Source organism: Schistocerca americana, chromosome 10 (assembly GCF_021461395.2).
Source record: "Schistocerca americana isolate TAMUIC-IGC-003095 chromosome 10, iqSchAmer2.1, whole genome shotgun sequence".
Classification (NCBI taxonomy): Eukaryota; Metazoa; Arthropoda; class Insecta; order Orthoptera; family Acrididae; genus Schistocerca; species Schistocerca americana.
In genome coordinates this window covers 170,567,897-170,591,586 of record NC_060128.1, presented here as the reverse complement: position 1 = coordinate 170,591,586, position 23,690 = coordinate 170,567,897, and the positions used below count along the sequence as shown (strand labels likewise).

General features: G+C 38.0%; 1 protein-coding gene across 4 annotated transcripts in view; it reads left to right on the top strand.

Annotated features, from left to right (window-relative positions):
• LOC124552730 (calcium-binding mitochondrial carrier protein Aralar1) overlaps positions 1–23,690 on the top strand; it is a 719,518-nt gene that overhangs the window by 631,273 nt on the left and 64,555 nt on the right. For all 4 annotated transcript variants that reach the window (XM_047127069.1, XM_047127068.1, XM_047127071.1 and 1 more), the window contains 5 exons: positions 4,233–4,326; positions 6,170–6,260; positions 6,835–6,910; positions 11,585–11,793; positions 21,683–21,763. In XM_047127069.1, the coding sequence (XP_046983025.1) occupies positions 4,233–4,326; positions 6,170–6,260; positions 6,835–6,910; positions 11,585–11,793; positions 21,683–21,763 (551 nt within the window). The remainder of the gene's footprint in view (positions 1–4,232; positions 4,327–6,169; positions 6,261–6,834; positions 6,911–11,584; positions 11,794–21,682; positions 21,764–23,690) is intronic.

Here is a 23,690-nt window from a genome sequence, read left to right as displayed (position 1 = left end):
AAGTTGATGTTGATGGAAAAAAAAACATCTTCAAGGAAAATACTTCTTGATCACAGCTCGTATATACCCCAAAATTGATTTTGAAAACGCAGTTATAGCTGCGAGATTTCATCTTCCAGAATTGATGTAATGTAATTTTGTAATTCCATTCCTTTGTCACATAATTTTAAACCCCATATGAACTTTACTATTTGTTTCTTTTTTCTTTATATCATTCTTTTTCCACTTGAAATCTTTGTTCATGTGTTTTTAATTAATTTTATGTATTAATTTCAATTGAATTCCTTTTGTTTCATTACCCTATTTTTTCGTCCACATTATTGTGTTCATTATATCTATTTCTCATTTTGTTTGAATTTTGTTTTTGTTTAGAAACCCGTCTTTCATTTCAATTTTCATCTGCATTATTTTTTCTGTAGTGTAATGAGTATTTAGGTTATGTTTTAAATATTTGTATGACATTACCATGTAAAAAAAAAATTGCACATCTGCTAACAAAAACATACTTTTTACACCATTGCACAAATATAAATGGATTATTTCTTCTTTTGTTTTTTAACTGATAGATTGAATTTTTGAAATAATTGAATATTATAATAGATAAATATAGTTAAACCTATAGTCACAAAAATTCTGAAAGAAAAAAGAATGATATAAAGAAAAATGAAATTAATCAAAATTCGTATGGTAGTTAAAATTGTGTGACAAAGGAATGGAATAAAAAAATTAGATCTGAACCAATTAATTGAATAAAGATAATGATCAAAATCATTTCAATAGACATTTAAAACAAAAAAACAAAAAAAAAACAAAAAAAACACCTAATGCACTAATTCGAACCCACAGCCTCCTACATGTGAAGCTGTCATTCTGTCCATTACACCACACAATCAGACCATGTAATGCAACATTTTTAATACTATTGAGGGACACACAAAATTATGGATTTTTATTTTATTTTTTCCCATTACTCGCAAGTGAGGGCCCACCAGGATGAATGCCTGCAGTGTGTGATACCTGGGATCTTAACCTACATCACGATAGGGTTGTGAGGATAATCTTGGCAGAAATTCAGATCCAGACGGTTTGCGGCTTCAGAAGTGAAGTTTTATTGACCCCAAACCTATTCTCTAAGGGGCACAGATGTGTTGCATTCTGCAGTATCAGAGGGCTGCCACAGGCAAAGGGATGTATTGCCTGAAAAAGTGGAGGAGCCAGAAAACACGTCCAGTGAGCGGGGGAGCTGACAGGCAAGAGATTGACCCAGTGGTACTGAAGCACTCTCGCCAGTTAGCTCCGTGACCCCCAAGTGACCATTTCTGGCCATTTTATTGGCTAGTCAAGGGGCACTTGGTATGCCCCTTGGTTAGCAGTACTGACATAAAAGCACCCTACGGTCACCAGTGTTTGCTGTGAAAGCCCACATGAACTGAGTGTGGGGTAGCTGCTTCTCTGGCAGCATCCGGTGCTGCACCACCTGAGGCTCAGCCATGGTTCTAACATGGAGACACAGTTCCAGATGCATGAAATGTAAAAGTTGAAAGAAAGAGAAATTATCCGTCAATCCTTTCATTAATCCCTCAGTGTGACTGCTCACCGTGCACTCTCGGAACTGGATTACCGTGTCTGATCTATCGGCAGGGTTAGATGTTCTCTAGTTGCCTCCACATGGGAATGTGGAAGTGAGCTTGAGTACCATCACTTAGTAGTCACATTACCATTCGTGTCACCAAAGGCATGTCTTCCAGCAGGGGAGGTAGGATCACCCACAAAAAGTGCAGGCATTGTGGAAGAATGGCTGGTCCCATGATGCACACATCCAGACTGGACCAGCTTCGCTCCCATCATACAACAGGGATTCTCCATAGCCCACAGGTGGATGTTGTGAAGGGTGACAATATCACCCCTCATACAGCCAGTCTCATCTGTGAATGGGACGGACATCAGAAACCCCAGCACGGTAGTGGTTTATGTGATAAACCAGCAACCAAACAGTCGATGCAGAGGCAAATCTGTAGCTAATAAGGCGTGCATACATTGTCAGTGATACAGATAGTCGCAGTAAGTGTTGTTGTGGAGAATGTCCCATACAGTCGTCTGTCTTACTGTATGCTGATGGGCTGTCTGCCTTGTGCTGAAGTGGGGTCATACTCTACAGTGTTTTAACACCTATTCCTCCAGGGCCTCAGTATGAGAAAAAGTTTCCCTCGTCTTCAATGTGCTGCTCAAATAGACAAAAATTAACTTATAATTCTCAATTTTTTGTAGACCATCAGTTTCAGCATCTCTTTGAACACAGTTTAATGCTGAAACATTACTGTACACACATACTGCGCACTTGCATATTTCGAGATATGAGCAATGTGTACTATTCGTGACAGTTAATGGTTGCCATTTGCTGTGTTATACAGTTTTCTATTGACCAGAAACAGTTGCAAATCCTTATCCCTAAGAAATAATGTAGATACATATCACTTCTCACTGTGATTTAAACAGTTCTGTTTGCAAAAAAAAGAAAGTGTGTAATACCTTTCCCGAGGTGTATTAAAAAAGTATTGATCATAGTTCTTTCTGGTGTAAACCAGTGAAATGTAGGAGACTTTCTCAGTGGAGATGTGGGGCAGGACATTAGTGTGCAGGTGCGAAATTTTCTTGACAGCAGAAAGTGTCAGTCACTGGTAGTCAGCCTATGAGAGAGGACATGTAGTGATCGCCTATTCAGATTCCAGTAAGTGGTAACATGATGGAACAAATTGAGCAACAATATTGCCTCAAATTTTGGCAAAAACATGGTGATACCAGAGTGGAAACCATTTCCAAGATCCAACAGGCTTTTGGGAACGATGGTATGAGCAACGTGTGGATAAAGGAGTGGCACTACATGGCTAAACAGCAGCGGACAATGAACCGCATTCAGGCAGACCCACACCAAGTGTAAATAACAATGTTAGTAAGCAAGTGTGCAATTTGATGATGAATGGCCATTGTATCGCAGTGTGAGAACTTAACAGAGGAGATAGGGGTAAGTGTTGCGTTGGTAGCTTCAGTTTTGACCAACAATTTGCAAATGAGGAATGTGTCCACAAAATTCATATCGAAACTGCTGGCAATGTAGGAGAAGCAATGCCATCTGAAACCTGTGTATCACATAGTGGACAAAGTAAAAAATAATCCCAACACTTGTAACACCACAATGTCAGGTGATGAAATGTAAGTTTATGGGTACCACCCAGAAGCAGAGGTGCAGTTATTGCAGTGGATATAACCAACATCACAGAGATTTAAAAAAAAAAAAAAAAAGACAGTAAGTCCGCAGCATTGTCAAGGCCAGGATGGTGGAACATAACTATGCACCATAAGGCCAAACTAGATCCTTCTTCATCTTCACGATGGTGAGCACAAAAGTCAAGATTTGTCGGCAGAAAAAACTTGGCAGCTTCATCACCATAACACAGCCTCCCATTCTGCACATCTGATTCAGACTTTCTTTGCCATACACAATGTTTCCTTGATTAATCAGGCTCCCTACGTTCTCAAGACGGCTCTGTGTGATTTTTGTCTATTTTCCAAGCTGAAAGTGCCTCTGTGAGGAACACAATTTGCATCAGGAGAAGATACCCTGCAGAATGTGAAGACCCAGCTGATCACCATTCAAAAAGACAAATTCCATAAGTGTTGCCAATAAAGGGAGGAGTTCTGGGAGAAGTCTGTGCATTACCAAGGAAACTACTTTGAAGGGAATTAGGGTTCTGTACCTCCAAATCTATAAATATATTTCTTCCTGACAAAGCTACATTACTTTTTGAACACGTCTTGTGTTAGCCTTGCTCTCTCTGCTAACTATGACTTCTTACCATTAGGTTTTAGTACAGTTGCACTGTTTCTCTTCCTTGCATAAATGTTTAGAATATTAGTTTCAACGCTAGACCAAACATTAATAATTCATAAGAGCTTTCAAATACAACTTTCTCTCTCCTCTTTCTTTCTTCAGTTAGTAGATGCCAGTAGCCACAAGCAAGTGGCATAATATAATATTTTTCAAAGCTGAGATTTTATAAAGTTGGCAAAGGATGTATTTAGCTATCAGAAACAATTTTCACCTCAAACTCAATCTCTCCCTAATAATTCACCAATATATGTGTTACCTATCATTATTATGACCACGACTGCCCTTTTATGTGGTGTAACCTTTGTAATTAGTTAACTACTCCTTTGTTTCATTACTGTTGCAGAGGAGTTTCTGCATTCTGCCCAAATGATGTCTCAGATAACACCACTTGAAGTTGACATCCTGTTCTTGCTTTGTGATCTCCTCCATCAAACAGGGTAAGTTATTTTCACCAGTATATCGTAGCTTTTGGCTAGTTTGCCAAATAATGATTAGATATTGCGCTTTTTACAGTGTGTTTGTAGTAACTGATTATGTTCTCTCAAGTTCATAAGTAGTGTTAACATGTTGTCTGCATTCAAGAAAAATTCATGCTAAAGCAGGTTATATACTGAAATGTGATACACGCTTCCAAGCATCCTTTAGAACAGTTTTCACCCCATGTGCCTTGTGATAACCAGTTTTGCTTTTTCCTGGCCGACGGCATGAGGTTAAAGAAAAGAATATAAAAACAGAGTTATTACTTTCCTTTGTTTAATTTTGAACATTTATGAGAGAATGTGTCTCTTCGACTAACAAAGGGTCGTTCATTTTCTTTGTTTCTTGCTTACTTGGAAAATCAGTTATTTGCCAGCAAGACCTGGGGAGTGGGAGGAGCATCGTCAATGGTTTGGGTGATTATTATTATATTCTTATCTCTTCTTCCGCGCATCCTACTTCTTAATTTATTAACTATACTGTTGGAAGAACAATAAATGAAACCTCTTTGAACATGAATTTTACTTACAATACTGTAGTTTGAATCTGTTATTCCTTCACTGCTTGTCTGTTGCCATATTTACACGAATATAAATCTGTGTGATTGTAGGGAATGCCACACAAATAAATGTGCACAGAATTGGTGTTATAGTAGTTGTTACGGGACATTAAGAGATTTTGGGTTGTGTAGTCTTTTTGTTGACTATTTTGGAATTAATTTAGTGGATGCTGGATAAAATACCAAGGCTAATAAAACAAAAGCTTTTTTTTTTTTTGTGGGATTGTACTGCACTCCAAAGAAAAATACTGGTGAACTTCAATATTTTCCGTTTATTAACTCTTGTGCTCGTCAACTTATGAACAGAAATATACCAGGTGAGAACATTTTGGAAGTAATACTCTAGTTATTTTAAGCATTGGTAACATGGCTTTGTTTTCAGACTTAGAAGTAAAGTACGTTACTTGCTTGTGTAATTGTTTTAATTTGCATATCCTAAACAACTCAGAATTTTAACTAATAATTTAACTGTGTTTTCATGCTGTATGCATTTAGTTTTCCCACAAACCTTGTAATATTTAAAGCTTGTTTTTAGACACAGTTCCCAGAATTTAGAAACACTTGGAAGAGGAGTGAAGAGATAGGAGATACTGTGTGCGGTGTGCTCACGCTGTCTAAATTCAGAAATAGTTTATTATAAGTTAGTAATAATTTTGCTTTTCAGGATGTTATGTTTACCAACAAATGGTTAATATATGAACTATAGCAAAAGTAGCTACACAAAGCTCAATAAAGGTAAGATAATAGGTACAATTAGATATGACTTTATTTATATATAAATTTTTTGCTTTTACTTTTGTGTGCACATTCAAAATGCAATGAAATACAGAGAAATAGCTTCTTGAATTCAGACATTGCATCAAAATACAGATAACTGGACGTAATTAATCAGTTTCTCTGTTCTGAAATGGCACCGCTGATGATTGCTTGTACTATATCTGCAAAAGTGTCTGTATTTCTTGACCAGCAAAAAAAAAAAAAAAAAAAAAAAAAAGTTCAGCATCCACTTTCATATATGTATAATGTAATTGTGTAATATAGTTATCAGTAGAGCATTCGATCTGGCAGATGACCGAATTATATTCTTGTAAATATGGTCACCTTTTGCTATTCCCCTATTATTTCTCGCTCATACATTGCAAGCTCAGTTTCTTTTAATATCCTATTCTTTATTAACTTTTGACTGCAGCGGAGAGAGAAGACCTGGCTAATTCAGTTTTTGCGCTACCAATCTTAATTTTCAGGAGGATCGTGTACAACGACCTGCAGGCGATAGCTCCCGAACAGTATTTCAAGCAAATCACAAAACGGCTGGCTGAGATCAAGGCTGTGTCGGTGAGTTGGATACTGCTGATGCTGCTGCAATGACCCACTCTGGGGAGAGAGGAGGAAAGAGGGAGAAGTTCAAAGAAAGAGAGAGAGGCAGCATCCCTGTCAGCACTGCGGCACTAGTGAGCTCTGATCCTGTGTGAATCTTGACCCGGCCGTGTGTCACATTTGCTTTCTTTCCCTTAACCTGTTTTCTGACTGTATGTGCATTAAAGGCTTCACGAGTGATGAATGTAGGTTCCTAAGGCGGGAAGTGAGCACGGGAGAGTTCCGCTTTAGCCTTGCCGCACAGAGGAAGGACGGGACTGCTGGGCGTGTATTACAGGTCCGCAGGCTGCACGCGTAAGGTTTGGGAGCTTTTCCCATTCACAGAAAAAGGAAAAAAGAAAAAAAATCGCTAACTGTAAGCTTTCATGTTGCTGCAATATTTTGTCCCTACACAGCTGTAAATATGAACAAAAACTTGTTCACCGTTATTTTTTTAGCTGTTAGTGGGCAGTGGCATGAAATGTGTGGTACTAGAAGTGGACAATCTTTATCGAGTTTATTAATAAGTCTGACCTCTTCCTTTTCCTTGCAGTCACCAGAGGAGAGAGGCATCGTCATCCAAATTCTTGAAAGCGTCTACAGGTTTACACTCGGATCCGTTGGTGGTGGTGAGTGACAATGTTTTTAATTGTAATACAATTTTCTTGTGAGCAATACCCTTCCAAATTCCATTGATGTTCGTACCGTTTAGGGTTCCATAACTCTACTGGTAAAAACGGAACCCTTATTGTGTCACTTTGTCGTCTGTCTGTTAAAAAACCTTTTTCTCGAGAACAGGTAGATATATCAAGTTGAAATTTGTCACATACTAAGGTCTGTGGTCCCTTGGTGTGTAAAAAAAATTAAAGCTTTTAAGGCAATGCAATCAAAAAATATGGACATTTATGTCACATAGTTTGATACTCACAAACTCACTAATCAAATTTGTGGGGTACTTCCTGTTGACCTAGACTCACAAAATTTGGCAAGAAGCAAGGTTTCACAGTGCAACTATAGGGAAAAATCTGAAAATTGTTAATTTGTAATTATATCACACTGAAAAATATTTCTGTCTTCTTTTGTTATCCGACTTTAAACTTAAAACATTCTCAAAAGTCTCTGCTTTGCCGTGACTGACTTTCCAGTATCAATATCGATAACAGGCAAAACTCCCAGGCCGGAGGAATGGTCTGTATACATAATTACGTTTGTACAGGACCCTAAGTGTGCAAGTTCTACTTGCACCTGACTGACACGATAGTATTGAGTCTGTGCGATAACCGACACTTAAAGTCGCAAAGATTCATTACTTTTTGTACTGTACTGTGCATTTCAGGCACTAACAACACCTGATATGGAACCCGTGTTGTGTGATATGATAAAACACACAAACACTGTCCAGTCACATTAATGTGACCACCTGTCAAATGCCTGAATACCGTATTTACTCGAATCTAAGCCACACTTTTTTTCCGGTTTTTGTAATCCAAAAAACCGCCTGCGGCTTAGAATCGAGTGCAAAGTAAGCGGAAGTTCTGAAATATGTTGGCAGGTGCCACCACAACTAACTTCTGCCGTCGAATATATGTAGCGCTACACAGGCATGCTTTACAGGCACGAAGATAAATACTGGCGCCAAAACCTCTGCGTCAGTAAATAAATTTAAAAAAAAGGGGAAGACGAGCTTTTTTTTCCGCCCCGAATTTCGACCACTGCATTTTCATACATTATCCAACGAAGTAAATACAAACTCCGTATTGTTCATCTTCGAATGTAGCAGCTTTTCAATGTACTACGAAAATCCGACTGGCAAGACCGTTTGCGATGTTTGTCAGTATGGCCAATTCTAAGTTCTGATTTTTTCTCTACCTGTGAGAAGAGATGGTTGCTAATGGGAACTTTTGTGAATTCTGAATCACATGCAGTATTCTCTTCACCATAAGAATAATATGAATATAAACATTTTGCCATGTATTCTTTCGTGTTTGCTGCTATCTCATTTAAATCATGTCTGCCTTATAAACTACAAAACTAGAGTGAGACAACACAAACGCGGAAGTATACACATGTCATGTTCATATTCGTATTATTCTTATGCCTAATAGTGATATAGTCAGAAATGAAGCACGGCAATTGACTAGATTTTTAAATCTAAGATGACTCTAATTTCTGTGCAGAAAATAATGTACTAAAGAGGCGTCTGCAAATATTTTCAAACGGAGAAAAATTTTCACTAAACTCTCGTTCAGAACATCTTCTATCATACGCAGTTTATTATTTGGTTCTTGTTGATCATTATCAAAGAAAGCAGCAGTGTAAATAACAACAAATAGCAGTCTCTTGCCATTGTTTCGCTACTGAGACAATTACTCTCTATTTTTTTTTATTGTAAGCGGCGGTAGCAGGCACAAAAGCAAACCATGCCGCGAGCGGCAACAGGTTGTGAACATTCATTATCGGAATGCGACAAACAATGCATGACACAGTACAGTAATGCATTTTCAGCTTAGAGTGACGAAAACACCTATAACAAAGAGAACGGCAATTATCAGATCAAAGAAAAATAAGCAATCAATTCAAACCAGACGAAGCACGTGAAAAACGAAGGGTACGCGCATAAATAAGGACGGAGCGCCTGACGCATAGTAATGGCTACCTGGTAAAGCTTAACTGCTAAGCTTACGGCTTGAACCAAACTACTGCAGCTGTATCGTCATTCATTCGACCTGAATTCTATCTCATATTACAATGGACCAACTTTGTTTCGATTTGGAGGTGCGGCCTAAAACTTTTCTCTCCCCTTGAATTTCGAGTCTCAAATTTTAGCTGCGGCTTAGATTCGGGAAATTATTTTTTCCTTTATTTCGAGTCTCATTTTTCAGGTGCGGCTTATATTCGAGTGCGGCTTATATTCGAGTAAATATGGTAACCACCTTTTGTAGCACAGACCACTGTGAGATGTGCAGGAAGAGTGTCAGCGAAGTTACCGACAGGGGTGTGGAGCCACCTCCAATTCATGCGCCACAGACAGCTCTGCTAGGTTTCTGGTTGAGGACCCACGCCGTGAACAGCCTGTTTGATGTGGTCCCACAGATTCTCGATTGGGTTTAAATCCAGGAAGTTCGGTGAGCAGGGTACACAGTAAACTCATACTGATGCTCTTCGAACCATGCGCGTACACTGCAAGCTCTGCGCCATGTTGTATTGTCTTGCTGGTAGATGTCATTGTGCTGAGGAAAAACAAACAGCATTTAGAAGTGGACATGGTCCCCAAGGATAGATGCATATATGTGTTGATCCATTGTGCCATGCAGGATGATGAGATCACCCAGGAAATGCCCTCCGGCCTGGACTCTTCCAGCAATTGCTGCCAGGTGTTCAGACATTTCATGCCATACACATCAACGGCTATGGAGCATAAAACGTGATTAATCTGAAAAGGCCACCTTTTGCCACTCACTGGACGTGCAGTTGTGGTATTGGAGTGCAAATTCCACCTTCTGTCGTCCATGAACAGCAGTCGGCAAGGGTGCGTGGATCGTGGACAGTTTACAAACTTAGCCATTTGAGAAATGCGTCCACACTTGTCCCGAAAAAGTCAGTGATCTTGCCCTTTTGGATGTCAGATAAATTGCTCTGTTTCCACTTTACAACAATGATTGCATTGTTTTTCACGTCTCGCCTGTATGCTTTATATGCTTTCCACTCCTAGTGCTGTCATCTGTCACCTGTGAGTGGTTATTGCCAGTTGATGTGGAGTGTGGGCAGTGGTCACATTAATGTGACTGGACCTTTTATTTGTGACTGAAGGGATGTTCTGTTATATTTTGATGAAAATTCCTGGATGGAACAATACATAAAATAAGGGAATAACAACCACTTACCTATAGCAAACTCATGTGTGTAGCCACGGGAGTGCATTTGTGTGTGTGTGTGTGTGTGTGTGTGTGTGTGTGTGTGTGTGAGAAAATGCAAGAGTTTGGAAGCTAGTGTGAATACTATTTCTGTTATGTTTGTCTATGTGGCTTACATCAGTCTATTATAAGTGAGTTGCCTCTCTTATTTTATGTACTGTTGTTTTTTTTTTTTGTGATACTGACATTGTAGGTTTTTTGTTAACTAATGATAAATTGTTGTGACAAGCTAATGCTATTCACTTACAGAAGTACCCTACTATTCAACTCACTCCTGTCTGAAGACGATATTTGAAGAAAGCATCAAGGCATCGGTGCCTGATACCTGCTGATAAGTCCATTTGCCCATCCTCATCTTCACTGAGTAGGTCATGATGAGATTCTTGGGTTTGGTTTTAGCATGTGAAGTGTCAGCTGATGAAAAATTTTAACTACGCTCTACTCAGCTTCATGAGGCCCTGTGAATACAGCATTGACAGGTTTTTCACAACATTTTTAGTGATGACTTTGTCATTTACTGAAATATTATTTGTGCAAGTGGAACTGGTCATTTGATTAGACATAGTAAATTACAGTATGTAAGTCACATTGGGTAGACATTGGAAATCACGTTTGGTGCCTTTTTGCGTGAGTCATTCTTGTGCACTGTGAACTTTGCTCATAGGCACATGGTAGCAGTTGATATCTTCGTGAGAAACTGTATGGTACAACAATAGTTCTTCGTACATCATGAAGTGTATTTTTATAAAACCCTATTATATGGATATTAGAATGACTCCATGCTTTATCACTTTGTTTCCTGAAGTTTGTTATTGATCATGTCCCAAAAAGCATTATTTGTGACTGAGTGTTTGTGTCAGGTAAGCTTGCAGTTAACATGGTGTTAACGCTGGTTTCATGAAAAGTTATCATATGTAGTAAAAAATTTATTTACCAATCCTTAACTGTCCATAGTGCTCATTCACTAGAAATTTCTATGCAATTTATTGTAGTGGCATCTTGCAAGGCTTACTTATATTCCTTTATCTCCATTTCTGTCATTAATATTTCAAGCTGAAAATCTGATTGTTATTTCTCAGCAAGTTTTAATATTTTCTGTGCCTCATTAGTACCTATTTTGTCTGTGGAAGTACTATTTTATGTACTTCCAGTGTGTTGAACTCGTGGCTAACTATTATGAATCACAGTTGAAACTTCTATTTTGTTAAATGTTGAACAAGTTCTTCATAGAAAGAATCGCATGAAAGGATTTGCATTCTTTATAGCATACTGTTATCGCATTGTCGTGTAATATTTAGAATTTATGGACATAACTTTTGGTAGTAAATTAAGGTTAGTAATCTCTTTATGGTTGATAGCTTGACAAATTCAATGTGGTTTTTCTTGCAGCTGTTGGAGCTACAGCAGTCTATCCGATAGACTTGGTGAAGACGCGAATGCAGAACCAGCGCACGGGGTCCTTTATTGGTGAGCTGATGTACAGGAACAGCTTTGACTGCTGCAGGAAGGTTATTCGGCATGAGGGGTTCTTTGGTCTATACAGGGGCCTGGTTCCACAGCTGATGGGTGTGGCTCCTGAGAAGGCCATCAAGCTTACGGTTAATATTTGTTGATACTTCGTATGTTAAGTGGAAGATTAAAAGCATATTTAATCTGTGTGTGTGTGTGTGTGTGTGTGTGTGTGTGTGTTTTAGCATTGTAACTACCTCTCCTTCACTGTACATATCATGTTAAATCTACTACTTCATTGAGAAGTTGCCTGTGTCATTTGAAAATACCCTATTTTCATTTACTCACTTCTGTGATATGTAATGTTAGTTATGAAATAGGGCACATTATCATGATGAACTTTTGAAGATGTAATGTGTATACTGTTCTCAGTGCACTTGTCACATTAATTCTCTATGGAAGACCGAACTTTCAACAATAACCACCATTGTCTTTGTCCATAATCCAACAGAGTTTCGAAGTAGTTCACCAAATTTACAATCTGGTGTACGTCTAAAAAGGTTGACACACACTGTTGTAAACAGTCATGGAGTTTTCACAGGTGGATTATACGGTACTGATACCAGAGGAGTTCTTTATCAAATGTCAGAAGACATCACAGAGCTAGTAGTGTTCTGCATCATACTGTAAGCATCATCCTCTTTGCCATCATCAGACAACAGCGCATACTAGCTCTGAATTCCACAATGCTTGTGATTTGAAAATTTCTCTTCATTCCTATTGCCTTGCAACTGTAATTATGTTTCTCCTTTAGGTACTGAACAACCTGCTGCTTCAATTTGTGAAACCTTCCTTGATTTGGCCCCTGGAAGTTTGGCTGTAGAACTGGCAATCATTGATTCATTCTTTGTCTGATGCCACATGCGAACAGTCTTATTTATCAAATTTTCTTCCTGCTGCACAACTGGTTGTGGACTGCACTTTACGAGTAACTGTTAACTTAAAATTAGGTGTACATAATCGATTCTCACATTTGTCATCAATTTGCTCCACATTCACCACTACCTTCTAGTTATGGGAACAATCAAATGAGAACAGTCAATTCAGTTAGTTGTAGTTTTAGATATTGATCGGATTATTATTTATTCATTTCTTTTGAGTGAAACCAATTTTGGGAGCTACTGATCGAAAACAGTCTCTTCAGTACATTGTAGTTTTTTTGTATTGAGTGAATTGTTCGTTCTTTCTTTTTCTAGTGAAACCAGTCTATATAATAATAATATATTATGTCAAGACCACTTAATAACTTCACATTGCTGGTATTACTGATATCAGCAGTTGATGTATTTTATACAACTAAATGACGTTCAAAGTACATGGCTGGAATTATGTAGATAATGGTGGAACTGTTAGTCAATTGATGACACCTGAGTTAGACATTTGATTGTCAAAACTGGTAATGTGAACACGATGATGAATTCTAGCTATGGAAATTCCTGGATGAAACAATATGTAAAATAAGGGAAAGCTCACTCTCTCCTACAGTGGACTAATGCATGGAGAACAGAGATGCATAACAGGAAACGGCACTAACACAAGCTTTCAAGTGCTAGTTTTTTCTTTAGCAAAAGTACACTCATTCACATCCACAACCAAACGGACACCCAAATGTGCTCTCCCATGGCCATGACAAGACTGATTATTGAAAGCAGTTGCCGGAGCTGATGGAGGTGTGGAGGGGGTAGCGGGAAAGAGGCAGGTCTTCGGGACAGATGACTGGCTCCGTGGCAAAACAATGAGATGAAAGGGGTGGAGAGGGTAGAACAAAAAGAGATATATAGGAAGAGGGAGGGGGAGGAATGGACTGGAGAAACAAGGGAGGGGCAGCATGGAAGTTCTGTTTATGGATGAGCTGGCTAGGATATATCTGTCAGTAAAAGCTCTCATAAAGTTGTTGGTATATTTCGAGAACTCCTGCTTTCCACTGCAGATCCGGCATTTGCAGGTGGTGAAGCTGTAAGGCAGACACGTAATGAATTGTTACATGAATGTTGACTTACTGTTACTAATAATTGTTATAATTAAATTATTATATGAACATTTATAAGCCTGCATACTTCAATTTGGGAATATGTCAATTTATAAAAGAACCAATGTAATTTTACTATTGGTTGAAATATGTACACTATAACTCCACTTTTACATTCCTAGAATTAGCATTGCCCACTGTTTACATTTTTTATCACTGCTGTTGAATTTCCTATGTTCACAATGTTAATTCACACCAATTTTGCGTTAACATATTTTGAATTTCCCCATAATATATTCTTTATGAAACAATGTTTGTGGAGAAAAAATTTATGTAATTGACATGAAATGACCCTGGCATGGTGTTGGCCTTTGTACAGTATCCCTTATTTGCAGGTGAAAGAGCATTTTACTTTATTTCCAATTTTGCTATTTCACATACGCGAAGGGAATGCATCACTGCTGCAGTACGTACGGATCAAGGAGTTGGCTGTAGGTTCCCAAGCTGACTAGCAGAGGCAGTTGGCCATCTGGTGCTTTCAGAACCAGTGGGATGAGGTGCCAAGGCAGAAATCGCTCGACATCAGCAAATTAGATACCTAGGGAAAGTACATTTATTCTGGTGCAAATGAAGCAATTGTTATTAATGAATATTTGCTAATGAAAGTTGCCTTTTGCCACTCGGACATTAGGAGGAGTTTATGGGTCATAAATACCATCTATCAGTAATTTTAGAATGCCAGGAAATATTGATATTAATAAATAGGTGAATAACTTTGGCATAACCGAAGGTGTAAGATCTTACAGCAATTGCGCGCTCAAGTTACAGACTGTGCATCATAGTTGGCAGTTGTCAATAGGAAATTCATTTTACGATGTTTCTTAAATAAATGTATCATAATGGCATCCTGTGTAAAAATTATTTGCACAAAAAACTTCTCCCCTTCATTATGTAAAACATAGACAGAAGAATTAAACTTTCAGAATCCGGTGGCTCTGCAAGGTGACATGAAACTATGACAGCATCTCTACACAGCAGGTAGGGAGAATTCCTACATGGCGGTTCACTAAGTTAGTTCAGGAATGGACTGGCTTAGTTACTGCAAAACTCAGGTGGAAAAGCATGGCCAGTTATACTGTATGCCCCTATACAGGGTATATATGCCCCGGGAAATCTGGGGGGAATTTTTTTATCCGGGAGAAAAATGGGAAAAACCGCAGAATTTCCTGGAATTCTAGGAATTTTTATTGTTTTAGTTTTCAGCTAAATTTTTGTAATTTTGTATGCTAAGAACTGATACTCTAATAAAGAATGTCATTGTATCCCGCTACTGGAGAATAATACTGCAGCAATAAAACATAAGAGAGCAGAAGAAAAACTTCAGTTGCAGAGGAAACACACCATTTACAATTTAAAATTCTCTCATAAACTATGCAGTAAGACGTATCATTTTGCATTAGGCAATAAGACAAGCAGTCAAGCTAGAAATTGGGCATGCATCATAAGGCAGCATAACGCACAACACGTAGATTACCCAGACTGTGTATGGCTGGTATTTGAAAATGAAAACACTTTGTGTCTCCCAACAATCTTTACATACACTTCCAAATTTTTTTGTTTGCTAACAGCCATTACAAAATAATGAAAGGAGAAAAGTTTATTGTTTGCAAGATTATCACTGTTGACGCAGTGAAATATTAGCATCAGGCGTGACATTTAAAACTTCTTTTCTACTGATTGTTTGCAACACATTTCACAGACAGTATCCACATATATCAATCAATGTGCCTGAAAAATTATATCATTGTATAACTTGGAGTTCAGGAGATATGACACCATAAACATTGCGATGTGCGGAAAACTAGCTTTTAAAAAAATGGAGGACAAATTACCTAGACTGCACTTGTACAGTGTTTGATTGTGAGAGCACTTAGCGATCTCCAATTAACATTAAATGAATTTCAAACCTTTTTGAAACCTTATCTTGCTTACATGCCCAAAGTCATGTGTTTAATGCAGAAACACATTTGTAAAGTAATCAGACATGTGAAGGTTCTGTATAGATGGGAGTTCAATTGTTTAAAGAATTGTTGGGGGTGGGGGGGTTACTGGTATTAAGCTATTACACAATTTAAAAATGTTGGCCTTAGCAACCGAAGTTTTATATGCACATGTAAGATGATTGGACCTGTATGTTTTGAATGACTAATTTGGGGGGCACTCATCTTATAGACAAGTAAATACAGTATGCTATTTACTATTTAATGATATGTTTTGGCTGTTACCATTATCAGATCCTAATGCAGAATGTCATCATTAACTTGCCATTCCTGCCTTGAAGTTGCTGAAATGTTGTGAAATAATATATTAAATGGAAAAAATCATTAACTCGAAACTGATTGTTGAGATGATCAACCAAGGGCCATTGCTTCGATGGATAGGTGCCAATTGTTTGATTATTAAAGTTGTGGCGTGTGTGGTGTTGCATATTAGTTCTTGACTTTGTAGAACTGAAAATTTATTTTTAGGTAGATGAAAAACAGAATTTGGAGAGTTAAATGGGGCCAAAGTTTAATCAAAATTGTTCAGTGTGTGACAAGGAAAAAGTAGTTTACTGCAGATACGTCTTTTGATTTACTATAAAATATTGTATAGTGGCTCTAAACAAAAGAAGTGAAACTGATGCTGCAGATTGGTGTACTTAGTAAATATATTCTGTTAGTGATGTTCACTTTTAAAATAGGGCCTATTTGTGTCCCTACACGTGTGCCTGCACACGTGTGCATTCATTTGCTCCACTACTTACCACAAGGCTGTGCACAAGTGCTCTGGCATGCGTACTTGCCTTTGAGGTGCATGAACATTCCTGAAGGAAACTACTGGTCATTGAGTTGATGGTACAGGTTAGACCTTGACATAGCACGACTCACTTTGAATTCAAAAAATAACCTTGCAATAACGCATCATGACATAGTCCCTTACCTTAGTCTCACTCCTTTTGTATTGAGCTAACGGCTAATGCGGCCGAAGTGGCCGTGCGGTTAAAGGCGCTGCAGTCTGGAACCGCAAGACCGCTACGGTCGCAGGTTCGAATCCTGCCTCGGGCATGGATGTTTGTGATGTCCTTAGGTTAGTTAGGTTTAACTAGTTCTAAGTTCTAAGGGACTAATGACCTCAGCAGTTGAGTCCCATAGTGCTCAGAGCCATTTGAACCATTTAACGGCTAATGTGTCTTGACATATTTCTTTGTACGTATTCTTACCATTTTAGTATTGGAGCCAAGTGTGTGATAATCTTTCAGGGAACAGTGCACCTTCTTTAGGAAGATTTCAGATACTGGTTAATGTAATAACTGGAAATCATTTATGACACGCTAGACTTAAAGCTTGTGAATCAATTCTTTCTTTCACAGCTCACACGTTTCTAGTTTGTTCAATACATGGGGGTGGGGGTCTATCTCTGTTTCGTCAAGTTAATGTATTGTGCATGTTTTTTGTAAGTGTTTTCTACATAATGGTTCAATTTTACTTGTATTGAAAATTTCTGGAAATAAAATATCTACATCAAATCTGTATTCTGCAAAGCAACGTGAGAGGCATGGCAGAGGGTACATCCCATTGCAACAGTCATTAGGGTTTCATCCCGTTCCATTCACGTATGGATCGTGGAACAATGATTGTCTGAATGCCTCTTTGTGTGCAGTAATTATTCTAATCTTATCCTCATGATCGCTATGTGAGTGATATGTAGAGGACTGTAGCATATTCCTAAAGTAATCATTTAAAGCCAATTCTTGATACTTTGTTAGTAGAATTTCTCAGGATTGCTTACGTATATCGTCAAGAGTCTTCCAGCTCAGTATCTCTGTGATACTTTACCGTCGATCAAACAAACCTGTGAACATTCGTGCTGCCCTTTTCCATATTATGTTCAGTATCCCTTGTTAGTCGTATATTGTGCTATGGGTCCCACACACTTGAACAGTATTCTAGGACAGATCACACGAGTGATTTGTAAGCAGGCTCCTTTGTAGACTGATTGCATTTCCGCAATATTCTACCAATAAACCAAAATCTACCACTTGTTTTACCCACGACTGAGCATATGTAATCATTCTATTTCATATCCCTACAAAATGTTACCCCAGGTATTTGTATGAGTTTGCCGATTCCAAGAGTGACTCATTGATATTATAGTCATAAGATACTACATTTTTTCATTTTGTGAAGTGAACAGTTTTACATTTCACAACATTTAAAGCAAGTTGCCAATATTTGCACCACTCTGAAATATTATAAAGAACAGACTGAATATTTTCATTTTAGATAACTGCATGATCTTCAATAAGTCTGATGTTGCTATTAACATTGTCTGCAAGGTCATTAATGTACAACACAAACAGTGAGTGTCAGTCATCTTTTCAGTGGTACGAGGATTAAATTGGGGCAATTCTTGTGGGTTTTCCTTTGTAAAGTAACATTTGAAAACGGATTTAAGTATTTAGCTTTTGCTTTGTTAGCATCAATTTCAGTTCCTGTCTCATTCGCTAGAAACTGTACACTAACTTTAGTACCACTAACAGCTTTTTATACATGACAAAAATTTCTTTGAATTCTGTGAAAGATCATTTAACAATATTCTGCTACAGTAGTCATTGAAGGCATCACGCATTGCTTTCTTGACAGCCAAACGCATTTCACTCAACATTTCTGTATCCATAGCCCTAATCTTTGTCTTACACCTCATGTGCAGTAATCTTTGTTTCTTTACAGTGAATGTATGCCATCAAAGTTCCCTCTCATTATGTAGTGTTCTACTGGGTAGCTACCTATCCAGTGTGTGGTCAACTATTTGCTTAAATTCGAGGCATAGTTCCTCCACATGCTCCTGCCCCCTGCCGAAAGTTTCAAGTTTCTCATTGAGATATGGCACTACTGATTTTTTACCTAGTTTACTGAACATGTATATCTTTCTGCTTGTGTTAGTTGTCCTTTGTACTTCGGTAATCATTGCAGCCAAAGCTGCGTGATTGTCACTAATACCTGTTTCAATGTGAACATCCTCAATGAGGTCAGGTCTGTTTATTGCCATTAGATCTAATATATTTCCATCACGAGTGGGGTTCCTGAATATATGTTCTGGGCAGTTTTCAGAGAGGGCATTTAGTAAAGTTTCACATTATGTCTTGTCATGCCTGCCATTAACAAAACAGTAATTTTTCCAATTAATTGTTGGATAATAAAAGCCTCCAGCAATGATTACAGTATGACTGGGGAACTTACTTACAGGTGAAGTGAGGTTTTCTCTTAACGTTTTTGATTACATCGTGAGATGAGTCTGCTGGGTGATAGGAGGATCCAGTGATCATTTTATGTTCAACCCTGATACTGAGTCATTCCAAGATAGTCTCACATGCAGCTTCAGTTTCTATCTCAGTGGGTCTACATTTCTTGTGTACTGCAACAAATGCACCAACTCCATTTACAATTTGCCCCACACTTAAAATTTCCCCAAAAATCTCACTGCAGTCAATTTTCAGGATTCAACCAGCTTTCTGCACATAGTGTTATGTGAGCTTTGGTGCTTTTCATGAGCACACTTCAAACTCTGGTACTTTTTTGCGAACACTTCAGCAGTTTACCATTGGAATTTTAATAGTCTTGCATGTGGGAGGCATTTCTTTTGATTTTACACGGATACTTCGGGGTTTCCTATAGCTATCGTTATTGGAATTGGATGGAGAGTTGCCTAACCTAAAAAACCTTTATGTGCACCTCATACACAGTCAGCTACCTAAATAGCAGCTCTGATGTCTTGTCCACAACTGACCCTTTTAGGGGAATCCTACATTTCTCAACACTATGGCGCAAGACTATGGACCACAAAGTCGCAGCACAGCTTATCACAGAATCTTTGAAATCTCTGGCTCAGTCCTTCCACTTGACTCAGAACTAAAGGGCTACAGTCAATTCTGGGGACAGTTTTGCAAATTGGGAGCTTCGTTGAAACTCGGTGCACAAAACTGGTCTTCTCATCTTCTCCACCAGTTGCTGGACTGTCCCAAGTATGACCTAAGAGCCCAGATGACAGGCATCATTTTTCCAGCGTGTACCACAGTCTGGGTTTCACCCTGTTCCCTCAATGGCTATTGGAATAGCCCTTTAACATGTTGAATGAGGCCCCCAGGCATACATAATGGGTGCACCTGACATCCTTTCCTGTTCCTTTCTGCCATTTCTCTAAGGGGTACCATCATTCACCATACGTTTAAACTGCTAATAGTTAATAGATAAACACAGGTAAAGTGAGTCCCACTGGCTCAGTTTCAGTGAGAGACAGCACCTCAAACTTATTGGTTAGAGGGACTAGTACAAAACTCTGAGTCCTCCCTGGCCCCCATCCACCCTGTACAAGATACCTAGGTCTACCATTAACATGCCATTTGCAGTCAAGTGGACAAATAATGACAGATACTGCACTTTCTGCAAAGAAGACAGGATCTACAGGAGAGGGTAGTACTTAAGGTACCTCTAGTACTGGGGCACAGGTATGTGATTCTCAGGAGCTCTTCCAACACACCGCTTTGCAGCAGTTGCCAATCATTTGACACTAGTCACGGTGATTTCCAGCTGCTTATGAACGTCAACCAATCCATCCCATCTTTGAGAACAGCATTCACAGTGGGGCTGCATTTTGATTGGTGCAGTGTATTACAAGGCAGTGAACAGATAAGTTTAAATTAAGCCCGCTAATTATCTTTTAATCCGTTGAGCTAAGAAGTTCCTAGTTCCCTATAAGAATTGAAACACAAAGTGAGATGTCTAGTGGATTTGTGAAAATCACCTGAGACCCACCAGCCTATAGAACAGAGATTCTGGAATAAGCAAAATGACTTCACCTCAGTACCACCCCTATGTGTGTAATAAAATACAGAACTTAATCAGGCTAACAGTTGCCTTAATGATAAATGCAGGTAGTATACAGGGCTGCTACTCTTTAAGGGAAAACTAGATGTAACACAATATGTTAGTTACAATATCTGCTACAATAACTAAATCACTAATGCTGATTTACTGCAGATTGCTCATAGATTATTCAAAGGACAATGGTAGCTTCCAAAAATTCTCTAAAACCCACTTTTATTTGTGTTGATATACAGTGAAATTTGGGGGTGATGTATTCTTTGGCAGAACTGTGAACGACAAACACTGATTTGCTATGAAATAAATTATGTACCCAAAACACTTGTGCACATAACTTATGAAAATATAGTTTTGTAAGCATTTGAAAATTCTTAGAACTAACCTGTTTCTGACATAATTGTACAATGGAATTAGAGAATGACTGTTTTGAAGGATGATAGGTCTATTGTTCTCTAAAATTTGAAAAGAGCACAGTTAAGTTTAAGCCTATAATTGTCAATGAGAGTACAAGTTTATCACAGCACTTGTGAATGTTCAGATTTTCACAATATGTCACAGTACAAGCAGGTATTGATACAATCAATGAAAGGTTATGCAGAAGCAGCACAAACAGTAAAATATGCAAATCTAGAACTTCAAATTGGCATACGTGAATGTTGTACACGTGGTCTCTCTCACAAGGAAAAATTCTATAAACAAACATGCATATTGCATGGATTTTTGACATAGCTGGTTCTGTGCGCACTTTTACACTGGCATGCCAAAGAGCAACATTGCAGCCTGAGTTGATCTTTGTCAAAATGCCTAAAATGTGCAGCACCAGCAAGCATATCTGCTGCCTGTTGCAGCTAACAATACAAATGTTAGTTTTGAAAGTAGATGATATGTAGCAATCACAACTAGTATTACATAAAAAAAATTTAGAACTAAATCAGTGCTTTGTTGGTATACATGCTATTTTTGTTACAAAATACTTACTATATGTAAATTCATGGAATGTTGTTCAGGTGTGGAATAAATGGAATCATTTTATTATTTATTAATAAAAGTTTCTATACAGATTTATATTTTGTGTTAATTTTGCAGGTAAATGACTTGGTGCGAGACAAGTTTATGGACAAAAATGGAAACCTGCCATTATATGGAGAGATCGTCTCGGGTGCTTGTGTGAGTTAATTATATGTATCTCAAGAATTTTAGTGACTTACATATTGATTTCCATCGCATAAAAGAAATTTGTTAGATATCTGCCATTAATGTGTACCTGCACCTTTGGGTTCATGGTGTCTCTCTTCCATGTTTAAGCTTTTTGACTTGTTCACAAGATATTTTTCCTTACTACCATGTCCTTTTTCTGATGTTGAATGATTTTGCACTGTTTTGGTAACTAGCAGATATGTCCTGCATGTTGTCCTTACCTTCTCTCCTTACGATAATGGCTGGGAGCAGATGAAAAATGGGTGAGAAAAGTGTGTCTTATTAGTGGAGTTACATGGCAAGTGGACCTTCCATACACTAAGTCTTTCCTTCTTTTTGTAAGACGAGCAGAAGTAGTAGCAAGAAACTGACTTTGAAAGAGGGCAAAACAAATGAAAGTCATTATGCGTAATTTAAAAAAAAGTTAAAGTAGCAACTGGGTGTAAAGCTGAATTTACAGTGTAACATTAGTAAAATGATCTGAGGCACTGTAGAAATGTTTTCAAAGATGGGGAAGGAAATTGGCTGTGCCCTTTGAAAGGAACCATCCTGGAATTAGCCTGGAGCTATTTAGGGAAATAATTGCAAATCTTACATCTGGATGGCTGGACACAGATTTGAACTGTTGTGCTTCCAGATGTGAATCCAGCGTGCTAACCACCGTGCTGCTTACTCGGTTGCCTAATCTGGATACCAGTACAGAGAGTCTTGCATTCAGATTCCTAAGTGGGGCCAAATAACACATACAACTCGCCTGGCCCTGTACCATGTGTTACAGTGACAACACTTTTCACTATGCCGAGACAAATATTGTGGGTGTAAACAGATTACTTAGAATTTTAGTTGCTTTCTTGACTGTTAATTACACAAACTTCAGCATCTTTCAGTATGATTTTAGTACCTGTGATGAAAGTGAGTTGCTGTTTCTGATTCACCGAAGTTGTTGACTAATCTTACTACTGTTCATACGTATTTCTTATTGCATTAATGCAAGAAATTATTAAAACTGTTAGTATTTAATTAGATCTTTCTGGATTAATCATTATGATCCATTATTTGGTTCAATGCATTTTATATGATATTGGATATTGTTATCTGTGGAGAATAGAAGCCATTTATGCTGTTGTCTATTTTATGATTTTTTGTAGTCCAAAGCAATCTGATACATCGTACAGCAGTGAAGTGTACTGAGCCACTTGGGTATCAGTCTGTTAGATTGACATTCATTGTAATTTGTAATAACTTTTTGGACTCATTTTTGCTCCGACCTTATCAGCTTAAGATGTTTTCATGCTCATGAGCATGTTATTAAACCAGTTTTTGTCATTTGCCCTATGTATGTAATAAAATATAGAACTTAATCAGGCTAACAGTTCTGTATTACAAATAAATGTATTCTAAATGTATTTTATTAGAAGTATTATGATTGATGACAAATAATCCCTTGATTCAGTACGTAAAGTCTGTCCAGCCCTGAAGCTGAATTATCAGATGCACGTGTAAATGGATGAAAATCACTTTTCCCGATCAAATCTGTTGCTAATCCATGCTGCTTATCCAAGAGTTTTCGTATCTCTTTCAGACTCTCCCAATTGTGAAGAACTATTACCTACATCTCTTACTGGCAGACCAGATTGGTGTACTTAGAGTAGAAAAGTCATCTAAAAATTTGACTGCATTGTCACTGGCTTTATCTCTAGGATTCCATACTCTTTATTATGTGCCATTTTTTTAGCAAACTTGAGTGTAGGACATACGTATAACAGAGCAACGATAAACATAATACTCTGATGCCATTTCTTAGAAACAGTCAGAAAAATATAGCTAAGTTCAAAACACCTACACAAGATGACGAGCAAACGAAAATGCTTCACCTACTTAATGCAAAATTTGAATA